General features: G+C 42.6%; 1 protein-coding gene across 3 annotated transcripts in view; it reads left to right on the forward strand.

Annotated features, from left to right (window-relative positions):
• The window catches only part of HHAT (hedgehog acyltransferase), a 363,625-nt gene that overhangs the window by 144,051 nt on the left and 195,218 nt on the right, over positions 1 to 24,356 (forward strand). For all 3 annotated transcript variants that reach the window (XM_029230718.1, XM_029230716.1, XM_029230717.1), the window contains one exon: positions 13,999 to 14,149. In XM_029230718.1, coding sequence (XP_029086551.1) covers positions 13,999 to 14,149 — 151 coding nt within the window. The remainder of the gene's footprint in view (positions 1 to 13,998; positions 14,150 to 24,356) is intronic.

Here is a 24,356-nt window from a genome sequence, read left to right on the forward strand (position 1 = left end):
TGTTTCCCTAGTCCTGTTGAAGTCCTGCAGTCAAATCCGGCTAGCCTTCAAAGTCTGATTCTCTAGGTAGTCTTCCTGCTGTTGCCAGACCCCCAGTTTGGGAAGCCTGACGTGGGGCTCAGAGCCTTCACTCCAGTGGGTGGACTTCTGTGGTATAAGTATTCTCAAGTCTGTGAGTCACCCACCTACCAATTATGGGGTTTGATTTTATTGTGATTGTGCCCTTCCTACTGTCTCATTGTGGCTTCTCCTTTGTCCTTGGATGTGGGGTATCTGTTTTGGTGAGTTCCAGTGTCTTACTGTTGAGGATTGTTCAGTAGTTAGTTGTGATTCCGGTGCTCTCCCAAGAGTGAGTAAGAGCACGTCCTTCTACTCTGCTACTTTGAACCAAGTCCTCTATTTCTGTTTTTTATATAGATTCATTTGTGTCATTTTTTAAGATTCCGCATATAAGTGATATTGTACGATATTTGTCTTCCTCTGTCTGACTTACTTCACCTAATATGATAATCTCTAGGTCCATCCATGTTGCTGCAAATGGCATTATTCCATTCTTTTTTATGGTTGAGTAATATTCCACTGTATATATACACCACATCTTCTTTATCTGTTCATCTGTTGATGGATGCTTAGGTTGCTTGGCTGTTGTAAATAGAGTAGCATGACTTTTTGAGGACGTATTTATTTTAGCAGAACTCTTTGCAGAGAAGTTTGGGGCTTCCTTTCTCTAATGGAGGGTATCAGATTGGGCCCAGGAGACCACTGGTCTTCCGTCTCAAGCTAGAAGAATATTGTTTCTTCACAATTATGTTGCTGTTATCAAAATTATAGCAGTCTTTAGCTAAGAAGATTGAAGGTCAGTCCTGTGGCTCAGATTTTCCTTTGAAATTCCCTGCATGTTCCCTTTTTTGGTAACTCGGCCATGAGTGTCAGAATGAGTCTGAAACATTACCTTTGAAGTTCTGTCATAGAACCAACAGACTGAGCAAGAGAGGCGTCTCTTTTCTATATATGAAAATCAGAAAATGTGAATGAACAGCAGCAGAAAGGTAACCTTACTTTCCCCAGGAAAATTGCTGTTTACACTTTGATGTATGTTTTTAAACATGGGGAAAGGGAATAGGGTGTGGATTTTTTAACTCAGAATTTCTCAAACTTGACTGAACATAACTTCCCAGGACTTGTTCTGCATTCAGATTTCAGGGCTCTGACCCAAACCTACTGAACCAGAATCTGTCAGGGAGGGGCCTGGGAATCTCTGTGATTACCTGTTATCCTAGGTGATTCTTAGGACCAAATCAACTTGAGAAACGTTGTTATTGATGAAGATCGCGGTGGGGCATCTTCCTATATGGAGACATGCTTCTTCATGGGCTGCCAGTTCCCAGTGATTCAGGGACTGATAAGCAGGTTCATTATTCCACCTCATGGCATTCTCTCCCTTCTCATTCCTGTAACTGGCCTCTCCATTTTACCCTTTTCAGACTTTCTGTGCTCACAATGTGAGAAGGAGGTGGAATTGTGCTGGTATTAGTACATTTTGCTCACTATCCCCTGCAAATGTGTTTGGTTGGTGGGTAAACAGGAAGTTAAATATTTCTGGCTAAAATTCGGCGTTCTGGTGGGGGCTCTTAATGCCTCCCATTTTAAAAGTTCATACTTTGGAAAAATAAAAGCATAAGCATATAATTAACCCCCAAATATTCATCACCCAGGTTCAACAATTATCAACTCATGGCCATTTTTTCTTTCATCTGTACTCTCTCCGATACTACTGTTTGGAAGCAAATCCCAGATGTCTTATCACTATACATAAACATTTCAGTAGTATCTCTAAAAGATAATAACTCTCATTTTCTTTTCTTTCATTCTTTTTTAAAAAGACTTTATTATTTTTTTATAGCACTTTCAGGTTCACAGCAAAATTGAGAGGAAGGTACAGAGATTTCCTATATACCTCCTGTTCCCCCTGGCTGCCCACTGTAAACATCCCCTATCAGAGAAGGTACATCAGCTAAAATTGATGAACCTACATTGATACATCATTATCACCCAAAGTCCATGGTTTACAATAGGGGTTCACTCTTGGTGTTGTACATCCTGGGGCTTTGGACAAATGTACGATGACATGTATCCTCATTTTCTTTTGAACATCAGAATCTTATAAGAAGACAAAATATGGCAACCTGAAACTATACCTGAATTTGAGTTTAGGAGTTTAGGATTAAGGAGGGCAAAGGCAATAACTTATGGCTTTTCTTTAAAAGACCCCAAAAAGATCACATTTCTTGAGTTCATTATTGAATAGTGTTTCACCATGGTAAATCTATGGTAAATCCAGGTATATGAGGTTATGGGGATAAAAGAGAGCTTTGGCAAGGGATTTGAGAGTGATTGAAGGGGTGGGGTGGTGAAAATAATTGCAAGTGAGTTGTTCTCACCTCATAGGTAAAGATATAATGAAGCTCTGCGGAATGTACATTAGAGTCTTTTGAAATCTTAACTGTTCACTGGTTGGACTTTAGAGCCCCATCTCCTGAGTACATGTAGTTTTGTAACTCATTGTTTAAGCACTAGCTGTGGTTGAAATAATGTCTGCGCACCTACCTAAATGCTAATGAAATGCTAACAAAGCCATCCATTGGCTTTTTCTCCTTCTACAACATCACAATGAAGGAAGAGGGATCAGACGTTTGACATCTGATGTCTGTCTTGAAAACTAGGGACACAAACACGTGTCAGATAGCGTTAAGAGTCTCTTCGTTTTTTCACCCTTTGGAGGCATTAAATATGCCGAGGTTTGTTAAGATACAACAGAAAATTTTTATAAATTCTCTCCTTGGATTAGAATCCTGAGGTTATTTAAAATTAATATAGTGTGAACCCGTAGCTACACTGGGATTTACTACCGTGGGACTTGACTGTTCAATTACAGGTGCTCCGGGTGGTGGGAGGATAATTTCATGGTGCATGCTTGCAGAATGGGAGATATGCCTGCTCCATGTGGGGTCATAAAGGGTAGCAAGTTGCACCACAGTTATTTAAAACACTAAAACACTAAAACACTATCCCTTTCCCTCCCTTTCCCTCCCCAGTATCCCTCAGAATACTGTGATCTTTGTTGATCCCTACCTAATCCATTATTGTGCTCAGGTAGCTTAGTGTACAGCTAACTTCTTAGATACCATAAAATAGGCGTATTTTTCTTTTAAGCAAAGTTGATATATGGAAATCTAAATTTGTTGGATACTTTGGGGAGGCAGTTATTTGCTTCCTAAAGGGATTTTGTGGTTTCTTGAGGATTTGCAATAGAATACTTTAATTAGTAGTTAATTTCCAATTCTTTTTGCACATAGATTTTACAGACCACTTCTTCTGGGCAAAATGAGTTACACTGAAACATCAAAATTCAAACAATAATCTACACCTGATCTCTACCTGCAGATTTGCTTTTTAGAGTTTTCAGGTCACTCAGCCCCGTGTAAATCTCCCTCCTTTCCCACATAACTTCATTAAGTGTTACTTAGCTGTGTGTGTAGTATTACTTTGTTTCTGCTGCGTGGGTTCTTCTTCCCTCACAGCTTTTGGATGGGGAGGGGCCTTTGCAGACTTATATAAACTCTTAATTCAGCATGTCTATTCTGTTACATGACAATAGTCATTTTTTAAAAAGATTTTAAATTCATTTTACCATTTAAAAATGCTTCTGGAACACTTTGATTTTACTTTAAGATATATGTTGTGATGTATTTAATATTTTTATTGGACAATTATAATTTGATATTAAGTGTGATTTATTGTGGCTTATAGCCTTTTCCCTAAAGATGTTAACAAGTTATAATTAAAGAGGATGGGAAAATAGGATTTAATATTCTATCCAGATAACTTTTTTTCCCCCCTAGCAACATACCTTTTCTTTGAAGAGAGGCATTTTGGTGCTTTAAACTCTAACAAGAAGAAAGTTTTGAAAACTAGATTTTGCATTAACTAGTATGCCCAAAGATTAAGCATTTTGGAAGGTAAACTTCCTGAGTTTCTGAGTTAATAACTACTTATTTTGATGCTATGAGGATCAGAATTCTCACATCTGTGAATCCAGAGTTGCTCACCACAGCACATTTGTTTTTTGCATATCTTTACTTACTGTGTGCTCCTTGAGGCTGGCTTCCTGAGGATCTTTAGAGCCCGGTCCCTGCCTGTTTTTTTCTGCTTGGAATACCTCCTTCAACTCCCTTTAGCAGCTCACTTGTTGTCCTGTCATCTGGTCTACCTCACACAGACTCTGTTCCGAGTCTGGTCTCAGAGTTGTATGTGAATCTAGTAAATGTGGTGACTTGGAGACAGCAGATCCAGATTCAAGTCCTGACTCTGCTACTTTAGTGTGCGATCTTAAGCAAGCTTTGTAACCTTTTTTTGTGCCCAGGTTCCTGTCTGTAAAATGTGGGTCGTAATAATACCCATGCCCACAGAGGGGTATGTTGTGAGAATTAAAAATGATGATGCATACTGCTCGGTGTATAGAGAGAGCAAGTGCTTAGTAACCAGTAGCTTCTGCTAGTATGCCAGAATGTATTCTCAGAAACTAGTTTGTTGGTAAACTTGTCCTGGCAGTGAGACTATATTTTATACACACACACACACACACACACACACACACTCTTGAGATATTTCAAAAGTCATTAAAAATATAGTGAATATGTGTTTATCCATCACTTAGTTTAAAAAGTAAAGTATCACCAACATAGTTGAAGCCCCGTGGAGACCCCTCCTGATTGCCTTTCCCTTCCTCCTTCTAGATGGTAACCACTATCCTGAGTTTGGTGATTTTTGCTCTCATGTGTTTCTTTACACTTTCACTACGTATGTGACTATTGTTTTAAATGGCTGTTGGTAACGAATAGGGCATGTGGAAAATGAACTAGAGTTGTTTGAGGAGCCTCATGTAAAGGATGTTGTGGGTCCCATCCTCACAGTCGTAGGGAGAGAAGAAAGGGAAGAGCTCTGACTTACACCCTGTCAGGAGAGCCCAGGCCTTGGTCCCCTTGCTTGGCTGCTGCCCCGCCCCCCGCCGGAATGGGGACCCACCTGAGGACTACAGCCTGGCCTCTCTGTCCTCTGCTGTACGTCACTTAGAAAGAAATTGTGTGGCCAGAAAGTTACATCTCCAGGATCACTCTTGAACAACTTGAGTGTGTCCTTGTTTCATTTGGCATCCACCCTCTTGGCTCACCTCCAGTTTGGGGGTTTGGGCACTTTGATTACCATTCCTCTAGCCTCTCCAACTCATTGCCTTTTTTTTTTGACTCCTCCCAGCTCCTTGGTTTGGCATTACTTGTACTGAATACTCAGTATTTGCATTTCTAAGAAGCAGCCTTCTCTGAACTGCTCATGGGGGAGATGCAGCCTGGGTGCTGGGACCACCGTCCCTCCTTTTTGAGCCCTGGAGGGTCAACTGCTGGGCGTGGGTGACCTTGTCATCTACATGTACAGCCAGTTGTTTAGAGCATATTATTACTATAGTATGAGCAGGGAATCTTGTGATGCAAACCATGCCCCGGTAGATAAATGACAGGTACTCACGTTAGTTAGAGATTCCTCTCAGGATGATGTAGTGGATGAGTCTGAACTCATTACTGGGTTCCAGCTGGTTTCTCCTTCAGTAGGTCAATTATCCTGTTGAGCCCAGAAGGTGAGACACTGACTCCTACCTGGTGGGGCTGCAGGTTCAACTTCTAAATCCTTAGGTTTAGGTTGAAACTACAGAATTTGCTGTAGTTACTTATTGAATTCCTTTTATCTCCTTGGCCTCGGCAGGCTGGGCAAGGTTCATGAGCTCCGTTGGCGGCATCTCTCACCAGCACGCCGTTCTTTCCTTCCTGACTTCAATGCTTGCTCTTCTGTAGCTCGTGGTAGCAATTCCTCAGTTTTATTATCTCATGCCCTTCCCCCATCAATCACGTTTACTGACTTGGTTTTCTTGGCACCAGTCCACCTTCTCCTCCTGACAAAGAGTGTTATGTAACCACTGCAAGGCAATAGCTATCTCTGCTTTAGTGTCTCTATGGGAACCTGTGAAATCATGGTAATTCTGACCACAGGTGTTGACCTTCCCAAGGCGTGAGCTCCCCTTCCTCCTGATACCCCCAGCGGGAAGGGAAGAATTGCCAATTCTATCATGGCACTACTTCTCTTTAGGTTGTGGTTCCTGATCTGTATTCTTACTGACTGATCTTTATACTTCTAGTACTCACCCTGATCTTATATAGGAAAGGTTCTTTTTTTTTATTATTGTGATAAGAATACTTAACATGAGATCTATGCTCTTACCACATTTTTAGGTGTGAAATACGGTACTGTTCACTGTAGGCATGAAAATTCTTATAAAGAACTTTATGTGTGAGGAAACTTTTATAAAATATCTAGGCTTCCTAATCCGAACAGACAATCACAGAATGGTTCACAAAATCTAGAATAAGTTAGATGTAGGCAAGATGAAAGTGACTGGAGTCACTTGCCTTGGAGCAGAAAAGGTCCAGGGTTGAGGTCAGGGTATGGACTGAGGCAGGAGCCTAGGACGGGCTGGAGATGGGAGTATAGTGGTGGGTCAGGGTGGCACAAGCTGGTGGGGACAGATACGACAGCGTGATAGTGCAGAGACAACATGCCTCCCGAAGCGGAGTGAAGCCGGAGCCAGTGCCTTTCACTGACTGTTGGCATCCCAAGGACAGGGCTCAGGCATGCAAAGATGGCAGCTCTGCAGCAGGCCAGCAGAGCCGAGGGACGTCTCTCTTCAATCCTCGGCAAACTGTGGCATAAGACATGACTTGACCCATTCTCTGGTTAGTGAAGGCTTTTCACTAGAGGGAGAGGTCATTGATTTTGGAAACAGGAGACCTGGGTTTTAAGATCCAGTGTTGATGACCCCTGAGACTTGAGGAGGTCATAATCCTTACAAATGTTTGTTTTTTTAAATCTGACAATGGGAGTAATACTTATGACCCAGGGTTGAATAAAAAATAGCAGTGGGTTAATATACATGAAAGTACATTTATTTTTTTCAGTGCATTCCTTCATTCAGCAAATACCCATTGGTCATATCCATGCTGTGTCAGACACTGCTTGGGGCTAAGGGGATGGAGGTGGAGAGGACAGCTGTGGCCCCTGCCCCATAGAGCTTACGGTGACCGGACTTCGCAGAAAGCTGTCCCACGTTATGTACTTGCAAGGAAGCATGTGACTGTTTTGGCTGGAGCTTTAGGGAAGACTTTGTGAAATAATGGCCTTAGGTGGGGCCTTAAAGAAGGATACAGTTTCAGCAGACAAAATGGAGAGGGGAAGACCTTTAGGCAGAGGAATGAGTGAGCAAAGAGAGAGTGAAGGGTGCGATTGGGTAAAATGAGTAGTTCCAGGGAGGAAAAGTGAGTTGGGCCTGACTCACTTTCCCCTTCACACCTACCCGCCCCCAATATGAAATTCTTCATCTACTTGTTTGAGGACTGGAGCTGAGAGGAGGGGGAAAGCCAGATGGGAGCCCATCACCAGCTGCTTTAGATCAGTTCAAATTGCGGTGAGGTCGCATCAAATGCGGAGAGTATGGAGGGCTGGGTAGGTAGGGGTGTCAATGGAGGAAGGGCTGAACTCAAGGGAACCCCAGCATTTGGGGCTTTCTCTCAGTCCCCATTCTCCTAGAACTCTTTGTAGAATTAATCTCCTCCTGTCTCGAAAGTCTACTCTGTTTCTGGTTTTGAGGGAGAGAAAGCCTCATTCTCTTTGGACAAGTTGAGTTTGAGGCCCTTCCAGTTGGAGGTGGCCCACAGGTGGTAGAAGTCACTGCACATTCAGTCACTTGGAGGCAATAGCAAGCAGAGACCTAGGACTTCTGTTTCTGTCTCCCTTTCCCGGCTTTGTTCCTGATGCTGGGGAGTCCCAGACCCACAGAGGATCCTTTTATTTGGTGGCAGGTCTGAACTTCAGTAGTGGCTTAGTCCTCAGAAAAGAGGATTAAGATCTTAGAATATCAGTATACTTCCCAGAAAAACCCTGATACAAATAGTTTTCATACTACAGGGTGAATTATCAATTCAGTTACTTTTCAAGGAAACATTTATTAAGCTTTAATTATAGGTCAGATATTAGGTGCTGGGAATACAGGAGGCATAAGATATAATTCCTGATCTTGAAAAGCTTGTGGTCTCGCAGAATGGGTACAACTGTGGTCTGGTGTGATAATCACAGCACAAACCATAGAACAAAGGATGATGACAGCCTGGAGAGAGCCGGGGGGCTGCACAGCTCACCCCCTTACCTTCAAGTTTTTGCTCAAATATCCTCTTTTCAATGAGGACCACCCTGACTCCCCTTTTAAAAGATAGCAGCACCTGCCATCTCTGCATTCTGAGTTCCCTTACCCTGCTCAACAATCTTTATTTCTTTTTCCATTGCATTTATCACCCTCTGTCCCAGTGGGCTGTTGCTGAATAACAAACCATCCCCAAACTTAGTTGAAAACAGTGATTTCCTCTCTCTCACTGTTTCGTTGGTTGACAGGACTTGGTTGGGCAGTTCTTTTATTTATTTATTTATTTATTTATTTATTTTGTGTTACACGGGCCTCTCACTGTTGTGGCCTCTCCCGTTGCGGAGCACAGGCTCCGGATGCCCAGGCTCGGCGGCCGGCCACGGCTCACGGGCCCAGCTGCTCCGCGGCATGTGGGATCCTCCCGGACTGGGGCACGAACCCGTGTCCCCTGCATCGGCAGGCAGACTCTCAACCACTGCACCACCAGGGAAGCCCGGTTGGGTAGTTCTTGCTTGGGGTCTCTCCTGTGGTTGCTGCCAGATATCAGCTCGTGCTGCAGGCATCTGAAGGTTCTACCGGGCAGGACATCGAAGGTGGCTCCTCACACGGTTGGCAGTTGAGGCTGACTTGGCTGGGAGCTCAGCGGGTGCTGTCCTCTAGAGCATCTTCATGTGGCCTCTCTACGTGGCTCAGGCATCTCGCAGCCTGGCAGCTGGAACCAAGAGTGAGCGTTCCAAAGGGCAGGAAGCAGAAGATGCCAGGCCAATGACAGGCTACACTTGGAATTGGAACAGCATCACTTTTTCTGAATCTCTTGGTCCTAGGATCTGCCCAGATTTACTTTTGACGGGGGGAGTGGCAAGATTACATTACAGAAGGGCATGTGAGATGGAAGATATCATTGCAGCCACTGTTGGGGAATATGTTCTGCCATACTTCCTTAGTATCCATATAGAATTTATTTATTTTTATGTCTGTTTTTTGTTGAGTCCTGTTAGGATGTAAGCCCCATGAAGGCAGGAATGTCCACTGATGTATACCAAGCATCTACACCATACTAGGCATGTAATAATTACAACGAATAGTTTTAAGTGTTCTAACAAATGTGTCTAAGTCACTGTGTTCAGATGGTTCTAGACGTGAGGATTTTAATCCCACTCCTGATTTACATTATTTTCTGTCACTTTTAACACACTGTATACTCTATAAAGCAGGGATCTCATGTCTTTATTCAACACTGTATGGCTCAGTATCTGGTAAGCCGTTGGTGCTCAATAAGTATATATTGAATTAATGCAAAATAAGTTATTGATTCCGCTTGAAGCATAGGGAAGTTAAGAAGAGGCCATATTGGAATTGGGGCCTGAAGGATAAATGGGATTTTGCCAGGAAACGGTGGGATAGGGCATAAAGGCAGAAGAAAACACCAAGTGCCAAGGGGAGAGATAAATGGAACTGTAATGAAACTGACCTGTGAGCTCCCTGAAGCCTGGATCCCCACCTGGTCTGACCACTAGTCTACTTCCCATAGCAACTAACTAGTGATTCAGTGGTCAGGTGCTCGGGCCATGCTTGTTGAATAAATGAGTGTAACGTATGAACTCATCTATGACTTTTTTGGGAGGAAGGTGTTGGGTTAGGTAAAAACCAATCATAACTCCTGCTAGTAAGAAGATCTTTTAAATATGATCCTGGCAAAAATGTTTTAAAGTATTAAAAAAATAGCTAAATTTTGTATTTTTAAATATACTGAAAGTGAGTTCAATTTATGTATGTCAAATAACTTTCAATCAGAGTAGAGTCACTTGTATTCTTTTTTCTGAATTTTTATTGGAATATAGTTGATTTACAGTGTTGTATTAGTTTCTGCTCTACAGCAAAGTGAATCAGTTATACATATACATACATCCACTCTTTTTTAGATTCTTTTCCCATATGGGTCATTACAGAGTATTGAGTAGAGTTCCCTGTGCTATAGAGTAGGTCCTTCTTAGTTATCTATTTTAGATATGTCAATCCCAATCTCCCAGTTTATTCCTCCTTCCCCCTTTCCCCCCTGGTAACCATAAGTTTGTTTTTTTTTTACGTCTGTGACTCTATTTCTGTTTTGTGCATAAGTACATTTGTACCATTTTTTAGATTCCACATATAAGTGATATCATATGATCTTATGTTGGCTTCCAGCATATCATATTCCTAGTGGGAGATTGTTAATCCCTAGGGTTAGCCCTGAAACCTTGGGCCAAATCTTAAAAGGGAAAGACTAATCTTCAGGTCAGGGGGAAAGAAGAATGAGCCATGTGTCTTTCATAGGGATAATAGAAATCAACAGCAAGAGAGCAGAATTGTTAAACTCATGGGTTTAACACATGGGTTTAACACATTTTTTTTCCAGAAAGACTAAATACAGAAATCACAATTATAATGTTTTAACAACCACTATGCATCATTTCTTTTTCTATAAGCTTATGAACCAGTTACTAAAATGTCAAGGAAAAAGTTAAGCCTTTTGTATCTTAATCCATAAAAAAATAGTCAATATCAGGTAAATGGGGCACTTGTTGCATATTGATAAATATGTGGCTTCTTATGCTTTCCATCCATATTGGGGGAAAAAAATCCCCAATTGTGTTATCTTCAATTAGATCTAGCCACAGAGTTCTATTAAATACCTCTACAAAGTCAACCCTTTCCTTAGCCTAGTTCCATATGAAAGTACTAACAAATGGTGACGATTGTATGCAAATGGTGATTCATAAAAATGTAGATTCAGTTATGGATTTTAATTCATATGCTGCATATATAACAGCTGTACGAAAAAAATGTCAAATTAAAGGCAGCATTTGAGACGAGGAGCAGCCTGTTCTTCCTGATCTGGTATCCGTTAACAAGGAAAAGAAACCTCTGATGCTTCGTCTATAAAAGAGCTCTGGGTGGCCTTGACCATCCATATTCAGTCTTCCATAGGTCCTTCGATACCTTCAGTTCTTCAGGCTGATCATTGTCAGATCTGGAAGCTTTGTGCCTTTTAATTAGTCATTCTTACTTCTGTCCTGCCTTTTGGTAGCTCTGAGACTTTTCTGACTAGAGCCTGGTGGTTCATTTTGAAATATGTTATAGGTTCCCTCACTGCCATCTCAGCCAATGGAACTGATTTCTCCACCATTCAGGGTAGTCCTGTGCCCCCCAGCAAATGCTTTTAGGATGGTATTGTTAGCATATATACCCCTCTTCCTGTTGAATTTGTATATACACACACACACACACACACACACACACACATATATATGTATTCACACACACACATGCACACACATCAGCTTTTTTCTTGTCTCTTATCAGATACATCCAAGAAGGCTACCATTATATACCAGCCCTTCCAACAGATATGACTGTGGTCTGGTTTCCAAAAAGAACCTGTTTGACCACTCCCGAGTGGGACTGAGACACGGTGATTCCTGGGGTTTTCTCCTTATAAGACATATGGCTGTTGAATTTGAACCACTGTTTGCCTTTGCCCAAATTGTATATTCAGAAAATGGCTTATGTGTTTCTTCTGGTACAGAATTACTATTTATAGACACACATTCCATGGTAGTGATATTCTTTAAAAGATCCTTGTGTAACATCAAGAGGACCAGATAGTGATATCTTCTGCTAGTACTTCTTTAAGCCTTCGCTCTTTCCTTCAGACTATCCCACAGGTAAGCTGGTCAGTGGCATCAGCCTGCCCTGCATTATTTCCCTGCACGCTGGGGAAGGTGAGTTTGGAGGTTGGACAGCACGTGGCCACTGGTCACCTACTCCGGGGTTTCCTCGTGCACTTTGCCCTTGGCCTTCTCCTTATGGGCACTGCTCTGGCAGACTCGCTTCACCTCCTCACGCTGCTGCCGAGGCCAGCAGTTTGCCCAGGTTTGTGGTGCCCCGTAGACCTATAGCCCAGATGCCCCATCCTCCTCTCAGGGTGAAGAGGTTGGAAGCAACTGGCCCAGAAGCCCACAGGGCTGTGTCAATCAGTAGAGCATCCTGAGCTCCAGCTGGAGACATGGGTCGCCCTCAGAGGGCACAGGCGGAGGCCTGTGGCGCCAGAGTATGTGTCTCGGCCTCAGATCTCACCCTGCGCCCACACCCTGTATTCCTTTTGCTCCAGAAGGACACAGTTCTGGCCAAGAAGCTGCTGGTTCTTACAGCTTGGGGCCCTTATGTTTTGTTTTTTTTAATAGCTTTATTGTGATAGAGTTCACGTATCATACAATCCATCCATTTAAAGTGTACAACTCAATGGCTTTTAGTATATCACAGATATGTGCAAATATCACCACCACCAATTTTAGAACATTTTCATTACCTCAGAAAAAGCCCCTACCATTTAGCCACCACCCCCCATAATCTTGCTCTCCAGCCCCTCAGTGCTACAGAACTAGTAATCAACTTTCTGTCTCTATTTCTGTTTTTGTTTCCCTCTTCTGGACTTTCATTTGAATGGAATCATGTAATATGTGGCCTTTTGTGGCTCACTTCACTTAGCATGTTGTTTTCAAGATTCATGTTGCGGCATGTATCAGTACTTCATTTCTTTCTTTCTTTTTTTAAATTTATTAATTTTGGGCTGCATTAGGTCTTCATTGCTGCGCACGGCCTTTCTCTGTTTGCAGCGAGCGGGGCTACTCTTTGTTGCGGTGTGCGGGCTTCTCATTGCAGTGGCTTCTCTTGTCGCGGAGCACGGGCTCTAGGTGCATGGGCTTCGGTAGTTGCAGCACGCGGGCTCAGTAGGTATGGCTCATGGGCTCTAGAGCTCAGGCTCAGTTGTTGTGGCGCACGGGCTTAGTTGCTCCAGGGCATGTGGGATCTTCCTGGACTAGGGCTCGAACCCGTGTCCTCTGCATTGGGAGGCGGATTTTTAACCACATTATTGGGTGAATAATGCAGCTATGAACATTCAGGTACAAGTTTCTATGTGGACCCCTGTTTTCATTTCTCTTGGGTATATACCCAAGGGTGGAATTGCTGGGTCATATGGTAACTGTATGTTTAATCATTTAAGAACTGCCAAATGTTTTCTAAAGTGGCCGCATCAGGACTTCCCTGGTGGTCCAGTGGTTAAGACTCTGCACTTCCACTGCAGGGTGCATGGGTTTGATCCCTGGTCAGGGAACTAAGATCCCCCATGCTGTGTGGCATGGCCAAAAAGAAAAGTGGCCACATCATTTTACATTCCTACCAACAGTGTATGATGGTTCCAGTTTCTCCACATCTTTGCCCCCTTTTTGATCTGACTTTATGCTTTTAACCATCCTAGTGGGTGTGAACTCACGTGAGGTTTTGAAAGGATTTGGGAAGGATTTTTCCTTTCTAATAGTTTTTAATGCCATATATATATATATATATATATATATATATATATATTTACATATCTATGTATTTTTAAAGTGTGCCCTTTTCTAGCATTTGTAAAAGCATGACGGTTAAGAGGTCCTGTTGCCTGTCACAATAATAAAAGAGATTTCAATATTTGTTAATCCCAAAATATCATTGCCCAGAACCGACATGGGAGACTTGTTAAATGTGTGAGTTGCGGGGAGGGGAGGGGAGTGGTCGGAGAAGCAGGAGCAGGTAGTGTGTTTCTGGAGCCTTGCATCTTTCCCAGGAGATTGCTCCACTTCTTGTCGCTGTGTCTAACAGGCCCCTCTGTCTTTCAGGAGGACTGGCGTTGGCCCAAGTGCTCTTCTTCTATGTGAAGTACTTGGTGCTCTTTGGTGTCCCAGCTCTGCTCATGCGCCTGGATGGACTCACGCCACCGCCCCTCCCTCGCTGTGTGAGCACCATGTTCAGTTTCACGGGGATGTGGAGGTCAGTGTCTTGGTTTATTAAGGCCCTTCAGGGACATCCAGTGGGAGGACCCATGGCTTGGCCAGCTTCAAAGCGCCTGGGCCACCATCCTTTCACTGCCCTTCACTCAAACCGCATTTGGCACTTCGGTGTTTTTAATCTGTCTAACAGGATGACAATCCATGTTTTCTGACCCTCTCAAAAATATTGTCAGGCTATGAAAATTGTGAGGTAAGAAAGTTTCTCACCAAGTTTGTGTACAGATACACAAAGGGCTATGTCTAAAGCAGTTTTTTACTAACTTCGGACATGACGTGTATATATATGTATATATATATATGTATATATATATATATATATATATATATTTATTTATTTAATTAATTAATTAAGTTTTGGCCGCACTGGGTCTTTGTTGCTGCGCTCGGGCTTTCTTTAGTTGCAGTGAGCAGATGCTATTCTTCGTTGCGGTGCGTGGGCCTCTCACTGCGGTGGCCTCTCCCGCTGCAGAGCATGGGCTCCGGGCTCGCGGGCTTCAGTAGTTGTGGCTCATGGGCTCCAGAGTACAGGCCCAGAGGTCGTGGTGCACGGGCCTAGTTGCTCCGTGGCACGTGGGATCTTCCTGGACCCGGGATCGAACCTGTGTCCTCTGCATTGGCAGGCGGATTCTTAACCACTGTGCCACCAGGGAAGCCCCCATGACGTATATTTTGATGATTTTATCACTGTCTGTTTTTCTTGAAAATAACATCTTTGTATGTGGGACTGTAGATTAAAAAAATAGTCTTAGGTTAATAGCACAGGCCAGGGCATTTACTAGCTCTCAGATCCAGGGCAACTTACTAAATCTAAGTTTCAGTTTTCTTATCTCTTACATGGTAATAATAATGGTAATGATAATAATAATACTCATCTCTAAAAGCTGTTTTGAAGATTAAATAAGCTAATATGTACGTTGAAAGCATCTGGCACATAGTAGGTGTTTACAAACGTTAGCTTTCATCCTTATTTATTTATTTGTTTGTTTATTTATTGGCTGTGCTGGGTCTTCATTGCTGCACGAGGGCTTTCTCTAGTTGCAGCGAGCCGGGGCTACTCCTCGTTGTGGTGCGTGGGCTTCTCATTGTGGTGGCTTCTCTTGTTGCGGAGCACGGGCTCTAAGTGTATGGGCTTCAGTAGTTGCAGCATGCGGGCTCAGTGGTTGCGGAGCACGGGCTCTAGGTTGCATGGGTTTCAGTAGCTGTGGCTTGGAGGCTCTAGAGCGCAGGCTCAGTAGTTGTGGCGCACGGGCTTAGTTGCTCCGCAGCATGTGGGATCTTCCTGGACCCGGGATCGAACCTGTGTCCCCTGCATTGGCAGGCGGATTCTTAACCACTGCGCCACAAGGGAAGTCCCTATGCTTATGTTATTCCTACACTCATGCACTTGGCTACACAGGTGCTTCTTCTGAGTTTTCTTAGCCTTCTTGATTTTGCCCCATAAACGTATAGTTGCCCTGGAGTCTTTGTTCTAAAAGATCCCTCAGCTCCCCCTGCCGTTTCTGATTGTTGTTCTCCAGATGGGCTTGCTTGCCACTGTGTTTTATTATCACTTCCAGTGTGGAACAAGTGGCCGGCTTTCTGGTTTTCCATAGTAATTTATTATGGAGGCTGAATTGATCTAAGCCTCTTGTACACATTTTATTTTTGGTCCACTTTGCTTCTTAGGGTTAGAAATGTCATGTCATTATTGTAAGGAATGTCAAGTAATTGCTTTGATTTGTCTTTTTTTTTTTAACATCTTTATTGGAGTAAATTGTTTTACAATGGTGTATTAGTTTCTGCTTTATAACAAAGTGAATCAGTTATACATATACATATGTTCCCATATCTCTTCCTTCTTGCGTCTCCCTCCCTCCCACCCTCCCTATCCCACCCCTCTAGGTGGTCACAAAGCACTGAGCTGATCTCTGTGTGCTATGTGGCTGCTTCCTACTAGCTATCTGTTTTACATTTGGTAGAGTATATATGTCCATGCCACTGTCTCACTTTCTCACAGCTTACCCTTGCCCTCCGCATATCCTCAAGTCCATTCTCTGGTAGGTCTGCATCTTTATTCCCATCTTACCCCTAGGTTCTTCATGACTTTTTTTTTTTTTTCTTAGATTCCATATATATGTGTTAGCATACGGTATTTGTTTTTCTCTTTCTGACTTACTTCGCTCTGTATGACAGACTCTAGGTCCATCCACATCACTACAAACAACTCAATTTCATTTCTTTTTATGGCTGAGTAATATTCCATTGTATATATGTGCCACATCTTCTTTATCCATTTATCTGATGATGGACACTTAGGTTGCTTCCATCTCCTGGCTATTGTAAATAGAGTTGCAATGAACATTTTGGTACATGACTCTTTTTGAATTATGGTTTTCTCAGGGTATATGCCCAGTAGTGCGATTGCTGGGTCGTATGGTAGATCTATTTTTTGTTTTTTAAGGAACCTCCATACGGTTCTCCATAGTGGCTGTATCAATTTACATTCCCAGCAACAGTGCAAGAGTGTTCCCTTTTCTCCACACCCTCTCCAGCATTTATTGTTTCTAGATTTTTTGATGATGGCCATTCTGACCGGTGTGAGATGATATCTCATTGTAGTTTTGATTTGCATTTCTCTAATGATTAATGATGTTGAGCATTCTTTCATGTGTTTTTTGGCAATCTGTATATCTTCTTTGGAGAAATGTCTATTTAGGTCTTCTGCCCATTTTTGGATTGGGTTGTTTGTTTTTTTGTTATTGAGCTGCATGAGCTGCTTGTAAATTTTGGAGATTAATCCTTTGTCAGTTGCTTCATGGAAAATATTTTCTCCCATTCTGAGGGTTGTCTTTTGGTCTTGTTTATGGTTTCCTTTACTGTGCAAAAGCTTTTAAGTTTCATTAGGTCCCATTTGTTTATTTTTATTTCCATTTCTCTAGGAGGTGGGTCAAAAAGGATCTTGCTGTGATTTATGTCATAGAGTGTTCTGCCTATGTCTTCCTCTAAGAGTTTGATAGTTTCTGGCCTTACATTTAGATCTTTAATACATTTTGAGCTTATGTTTGTGTATGGTGTTAGGGAGTGTTCTAATCTCATACTTTTACATGTACCTGTCCAGTTTTCCCAGCCCCACTTATTGAAGAGGCTGTCTTTTCTCCACTGTATATTCTTGCCTCCTTTATCAAAGATAAGGTGACCATAGGTGCATGGGGTTATCTCTGGGCTTTCTATCCTCTTCCCTTGATCTATATTTCTGGTTTTGTGCCAGTACCATACTGTCTAGATTACTGTAGCTTTGTAGTATAGTCTGAAGTCAGGGAGCCTGATTCCTCCAGCTCCATTTTTCATTCTCAAGATTGCTTTGGCTATTTGGGGTCTTTTGTGTTTCCATACAAATTGTGAAATTTTTTGTTTAGTTCTGTGAAAAATGCCAGCGGTAGTTTGATAGGGATTGCATTGAATCTGTAGATTGCTTTGGGTAGTAGAGTCATTTTCACAATGTTGATTCTTCCAATCCAAGAACATGGTATATCTCTCCATCTATTTGTGTCCTCTTTAGTTTCTTTCATCAGTTTCTTATAATTTTCTGCATACAGGTCTTTTGTCTCCTTAGGTAGGTTAATTCCTACATATTTTATTCTTTTTGTTGCAATGGTAAATGGGAGTGTTTTCTTAATTTCACTTTCAGATTTTTTATCATTAGTGTTTAGGAATGCCAGAGATTTCTGTACATTACCTTTGTATCCTGCTACTTTACCCAATTCATTGATTAGCTCTAGTAGTTTTCTGGTAGCATCTTCAGGATTCTCTATGTATAATATCATGTCATCTGCAAACAGTGACAGCTTTACTTCTTCTTTTCCAATTTGGATTCCTTTTATTTCCTTTTCTTCTTTGATTGCTGTGGCTAAAACTTCCAAAACTATGTTGAATAAGAGTGGTGAGAGTGGGCAACCTTGTCTTGTTCCTGATCTTAGTGGAAATGCTTTCAGTTTTTCACCATTGAGGATGATGTTTGCTGTGGGCTTGTCATATATGGCCTTTATTATGTTGAGGAAAGTTCCCTCTATGCCTACTTTCTGCAGGGTTTTTATCATAAATGGGTGTTGAATTTTGTCGAAAGCTTTCTCTGCATCTATTGAGATGATCATATGGTTTTTCTCCTTCAGTTTGTTAATATGGTGTATCATGTTGATTGATTTGCGTATATTGAAGAATCCTTGCATTCCTGGAATAAACCACACTTGATCATGGTGTATGATCCTTTTAATGTGCTGTTGGATTCTGTTTGCTAGTATTTTGTTGAGGATTTTTGCATCTATGTTCATCAGTGATATTGGCCTGTAGTTTTCTTTCCTTTTGACATCTGTGTCTGGTTTTGTTATCAGAGTGATGGTGGCCTCATAGAATGAGTTTGGGAGTGTTCCTCCCTCTGCTGTATTTTGGAAGAGTTTGAGAAGGATAGGTGTTAGCTCTTCTCTAAATGTTTGATAGAATTCACCTGTGAAGCCATCTGGTCCTGGGCTTTTCTTTGTTGGAAGATTTTTAATCACAGTTTCAATTTCAGTGCTTGTGATTGGTCTGTTCATATTTTCTATTTCTTCCTGGTTCAGTCTTGGAAGGTTGTGCTTTTCTAAGAATTTGTCCATTTCTTCCAGGTTGTCCATTTTATTGGCATAGAGTTTCTTGTAGTAATCTCTCATGATCCTTTGTATTTCTGCAGTGTCAGTTGTTACTTCTCCTTTTTCATTTCTAATTCTATTGATTTGAGTGTTCTCCCTTTTTTTCTTGATGAGTCTGGTTAATGGTTTATCAATTTTGTTTATCTTCTCAAAGAACCGGCTTTTACTTTTATTGATCTTTGCTATCATTTCCTTCATTTCTTTTTCATTTATTTCTGCTCTGATCTTTATGATTTCTTTCCTTCTGCTAACTTTGGGGTTTTTTTGTTCTTCTTTCTCTAATTGCTCTAGGTGCAAGGTTAGGTTGTTTATTTGAGATGTTTCCTGTTTCTTAAGGTAGGATTGTATTGCTATAAACTTCCCTCTTAGAACTGTGATTTGTCTTTAATTATTTTATCAAATATCATAGGTTGCCTGGCTTTAATGGCAAGTTTAGGAAAGGGGCTCTCTCTGTAGCTAGGGGGCCAGGAAGTGGTTCTGTTTGAAAGGTGAGCCTCGTTGGAAGGCTCTGTTCACTTTTGACCTGCTCATAAAAGTAATTTACTGAATAGATGGGTTGGGACCTAGCATGGCCTGGGGGACATGTGTTGAATGCCTTGTGGGCACCCAGCACGGTTCCTCTGCCTCCTTGGTGTGAATGCTTGCTCTCATGCATTTCTTGGGAAGCACATTCTCCTAAAGGGCTTCTCCACTGTTGGCTGGGATAATAAAAAAATCCATGACTCTTGGCATGCATGCTGGCTCCAGGCGAGTGAATTAAGTGTTTTATTTTTTGTCCAGGATCCTCTGTTGTAGACAAACCACTGAGGTGGAGAAAGTATGTCTGCCAAGACCTTTGTCATTCTTGTTTGGAACCAGACTCAAATAGTGTAAACCCCAGCTTGTTGAAACCCTCCCTCCTCCCTCTCAGTTACTGTGCGGGCAAGAGAGTAATAATGAAAAGTTACTCTGAGGGGGCGCTCTGGGGTGACTGCTTGGAGTGATGTGATTCTAAAGGGCGGTGCTCACAAGGGCATGGGATGAAACAGCAGACATGGTCTTTCCTGGTGGTGACCTAGACTTGTATCCTGGCTTCCTTTAGCAGGCATGGGTGTAGATCTGCCCCTTCATGTTTGTTTCAGTTTCTTGAAGGGTTTTCTGGTTTGTCAGTTATATGTAGAAACACTTGGGCCTTCATTCTCTGTACAATAACTGTTCCACATTAAGTAGTTGAATTTAGGAAGGGAGATGAACTCTTTTTGAGCAATTCGGTGCCCAATTTAAGGTTAAGAAGAAGTAGTTTTTTAAGTGAAAAAAAAAGAATAAAAATTGTAGATTCTCCTTTGCATTATTTATGATGTTCCTCCACCCTTAGTTTACGATGCTCGTAGTCAGGATCTGGTCGCATAACCCTGCAGTGGTCCTGGTCCCCATTCTCTAACTTTTCTCCATAAGAAGGCACGCCAAAGGAAAATAAAATTTCCAATCTGTAGTTTCTATTTATATCTAATATTTCTGGGCCATCATTGAGGCATTGCTGTAGACAGGGCATTGCTCCCCCTTCCTGGGTTAAGGTTCGAGAAGAATTGAATCATGAGCAGCTGTGAAAGCTGGTGATGCAGCTCATTCTGCGGGGCTGTGGCGGCCACTCATCCAGTGACACAAAGGGCAAGGTGGATGGGAAGTGGAGGGAAGAGATTTAAAACCAATCTCCGGAGATTGTTTAATGGCTACGTAAGCGTCTAGAAAATCCACACTGAATGAGGTTTACAGCTGAGGATGAGAGATGGAGTTTTAGCCTCCTATTTGAAAGGAGCCTTACACACCTGAACAGTGTGCTGACAGATTGCACCATCTTTCAGCCCACTTAGCAGTGAGAGAAGACTTGAAGCCGGCAGCTGACCGTATCAGAGGAATCTGAGCTCTACATTACAGAAGAGATGAAACTGGCCATCAGCAGAGAGATAATGTTCCCTGACATGATAGTTCAAATTGATCATGAAAAATTGCTATTCGCCCAGATGGCCCAAACGTAAAAGTTAGGACCTGATGTGTTTATTATTATTTTTTTTCCTACTAGCTCTTCTGTTTCGTGTAATTCTTGCTCAGATATTTGCAGGCAGAACAAACCCCTAAGGAGTGTGTGTATTCCCGCTTGTGTGACTTTTCTGTGGCTGTACAGACATGAGAAATTGAGAATTTTCTGCTTAATTTGGGGGGGGTTTCAGGTTTTAATTTAGGTAGGCTGAGATCTGTAATGAGCATCTTTTTCCAGGAGTCATTAAAGATGACATTGCGTGTCCGAGGTTCCAAATTAGAAATCTGATCATGTTCTTCTGATGTGATTTCTAGCTATGGAAGCAAAGTGTGCAAAGTGATAGAATTTCCCATGGTGGCTGGTGAGTTATGGGTCAATTTCAATTATCTCAGGAATCTCGCACAGCTTGCCCTCTGCATTTCTTGAACTATGATGCTCTCAGGTCTTCACAGGCAAGTTCATGCATCACTGCTTATCCCAGAGGGATCTGGGTGCTGTTGGTGGCTACTAGACTTTAATGTATGGGGACATCTTTGGGCTGGGGATGGGAGGAATCCGAGTCTCCTTTTTCAGTGGGGCATTGATTGCATGAACTGTTAGGTCAATAGAAGAATTTAGGTTCCCAGATGGAGAGTTGGTCCAGGCCCGCAGTAGATGATTAAAAAACAGCTACACAAACTGCTGGCCTTGTGTGAGTCCTGCCTTTGAATCACGTTTAACCTCAAGTTGTGGGGCAGGATGGCAAGCGTGGAGTTTGTGAAATACACACCGTATCTACCAGCATTGTTGGGGGGAAAGCAGGGAAATTATGAACATAAAGGAGAAAGGATGCTTATTAACAGGTGCTGTTAATAAGAGTTCACTTGTTTTTTGGAGGCAACGTAGTTAACGAAGAGTTTGCTACGCCACATACTAGCTGTGTGATTTGGGCAAATGATGAAAAGTCTCTGGGCCAAGCTTTTTTTTCTAAAATGGAGATAATAATAGCCCTTGCCTCCTCGTGGTGACATGAGGGTTGATTGAGCCTGGGGTATAGTCGTTCCTCAGGAAGTGGTAGCTTCTTACTTTTTTGCACTTGAAAATCTAACAAAGCCAGAGGTGACTGAGAGATGGGCCGGGTTGGGGAAGCAGTGGATGAGACTGGCTGAAGAGAGGCTCTGGTCCAGCTCTGAGCCTGAGATGTGACAATTCAGAGATACAGACTGTGGTGGAAAAGAGACAGGCTCTGCCCTCAGGAGGGAGCTTGGTCAGGTTACTTTTACCTCAGTTTCCTCCTCTGTTAAATGAAAGACAGACTCTCATCACTAGATGATGTCTATGGTCCCTTGCAGTTCTACCATTATATTAGCCCCAGCCCCATTGGATGGAGATGACCACCAGTATCCTTGTGCTAAAATACTCCCACCCCTCCCCCACCCATGTAATTGGGCAGGTGATTTAACCTCCTTATGCCTGTGTTTTCTGAGGTATCAAAATGGGACGAATCATAGTGTTTGCCTCACTGGGGAGGTGCGAGGGTTAAGTGAGACCATGTGTTGAAGCAGTGAACGCAAGCAGGCACACTGTAGACATCAACACGTTAGCTAATAATCAGAATTGCAGACAGGAGAGTAAAGGCTGCACTGTTTGTTTTTTAATTTCTCAGAAAAGAAAGGCCTGATCGGGTGGCCGGGTGAGGATGTGGCCAGTGGGGGTGGAGGGCGATATGTGGGAGGCGTGGATTTCAAAATGAAAGCACGGGGGTCCCCGAAATCTAGACCATCGTGACCTCCCCTTCACCCCTGCGGGAATTGTTTTTGCAAATAGTTTCCAGCTGCGGGCCATTCGTATTCTCTCACATTTTGGATACCTCTCTTAGTCTACCCTTCTCTCTTCTGAATCCCAACAGATTCAGAAAACATATTTTCTTTCTTCTTCCATTCATATTTCAAAAATCCTCTTACCTTTTCCTCCAAGCACAGACTTCCGTAAATCAAAGCAGAAATGGGATGTCAAGTTGAGACAGATTTTGTGAGCCATCATATGTTTTGCTTCCCGGATTTATTTTTACTTCAAAGACAGTTGCTCTGCTCCTCTCTCCATTCGTCCCTGTGTGGAGAGTGTTTTCAGTTCACATATTACTGAGCGAACCCTCAAACTTTTTAGAGCACGAAGCGCTTTGATGCAGGAAACACCAGGGCATCTTCAAACAGAAGGCTTTCGTTGGTCACCCGGCCACCAGAGCCCAGATGTGGAGTCTGACTGCCTGCATTTGAATCCTGCCTCTGTTCTTCATTACCCAGTGACCCCCTCTGTGCCTTAGTTTCCTTCTCTGGAAAATGGGGATATTATAGTACTCATCTCTGGGAACTAAGACCCTATACTTGTCATGCAGCAGCCATGCTCCACAGTAGTTGTCTCCGTACTTGTTCATATCCCAGCAGACTATAGGCTCTTTGAGGGCAATGATCAGATCTTGTTTTGTTCAGTGCTGTGTCCCCAGCACCCTCCCTGGTTCCCAGCATGTAGTGGGCACTCGGGAAATATGTGCTGAATGGGTGAATAATCACTCTTCTCTGTAATTTTGGGCACTAGGTCTGAAGAGTGAGATTTTTCAAATAGTTTGATCTGGTGTTTGAGCAGTTGCTCTGTGTCGCTGGCACTGATATGTCCTTGCTGAGGTACACACACCGTGACCAGTGTCAATACCCCACCCTCTCTATCTCCTTGTTTTTCTCGTTAAATGTGTGTATATGGCTTGCCAAAATACTGTGTCTGCTTGCAGTTTTCCTGAGAATGAATCTGCCTTGTGAGGGAGGAGGGATGTACTCCTTTCTCACTTAATTACTATCATTATTTTATCTGACATTGTGCCACGTCCTTGATACCAGATGAGGGAGGACGTTGCAAACTTACAGGAAGAAAAGAGATTTCATTCAGACTTTGATGTGAGAGAGGAGTTTGACAACTGTTTCTCTTTGGAGATAGGATTTTTCCGAGGGAGGGGCTATGATGGAAGATGGAGAACGCGGAACAAGACTTGGAGGGAAGTGCTTTGAAAACATGTCCTCACAACGAATACAGCTGACCCCTGAGCAGCTCAGGGGTTGGGGCGCCGACCCTCCTGACAGTTGGAAATCCACGTATAATTTATGGTCGGTCCTCTGTATCCATGGTTCCGTGGTTCCGCATCCTTGGATTCAGTCAGCCTCGGACCAAATAGTACTGTAGTATTTACTGTTGAAAGAAATCCGAGGATAAGTGGACCCACAGAGTTCAAACCCATGTTGTTCAAGGGTCAACAGGTATGGCGGGAGTAATAATAATAATAGAGGCAGCGGCAGCAAACAGCGCGTACATCACGCCAGGCACATTTCTAAATGCTTTTATAGATTTAACTTATGTAATCCTCACAAAACTCCTACGGTGTAGGTTCTATTATCCCCACTTTACAAATGATGAAACTGATGGAATCACACACCTTAAATCCTTAAATCACACTGCTAGTTAGTGGTGGAGCTGGGATTTGA

Source organism: Monodon monoceros, unplaced genomic scaffold, assembly GCF_005190385.1.
Source record: "Monodon monoceros isolate NGI ecotype Baffin Bay Population unplaced genomic scaffold, NGI_Narwhal_1 Super_Scaffold_18, whole genome shotgun sequence".
Classification (NCBI taxonomy): Eukaryota; Metazoa; Chordata; class Mammalia; order Artiodactyla; family Monodontidae; genus Monodon; species Monodon monoceros.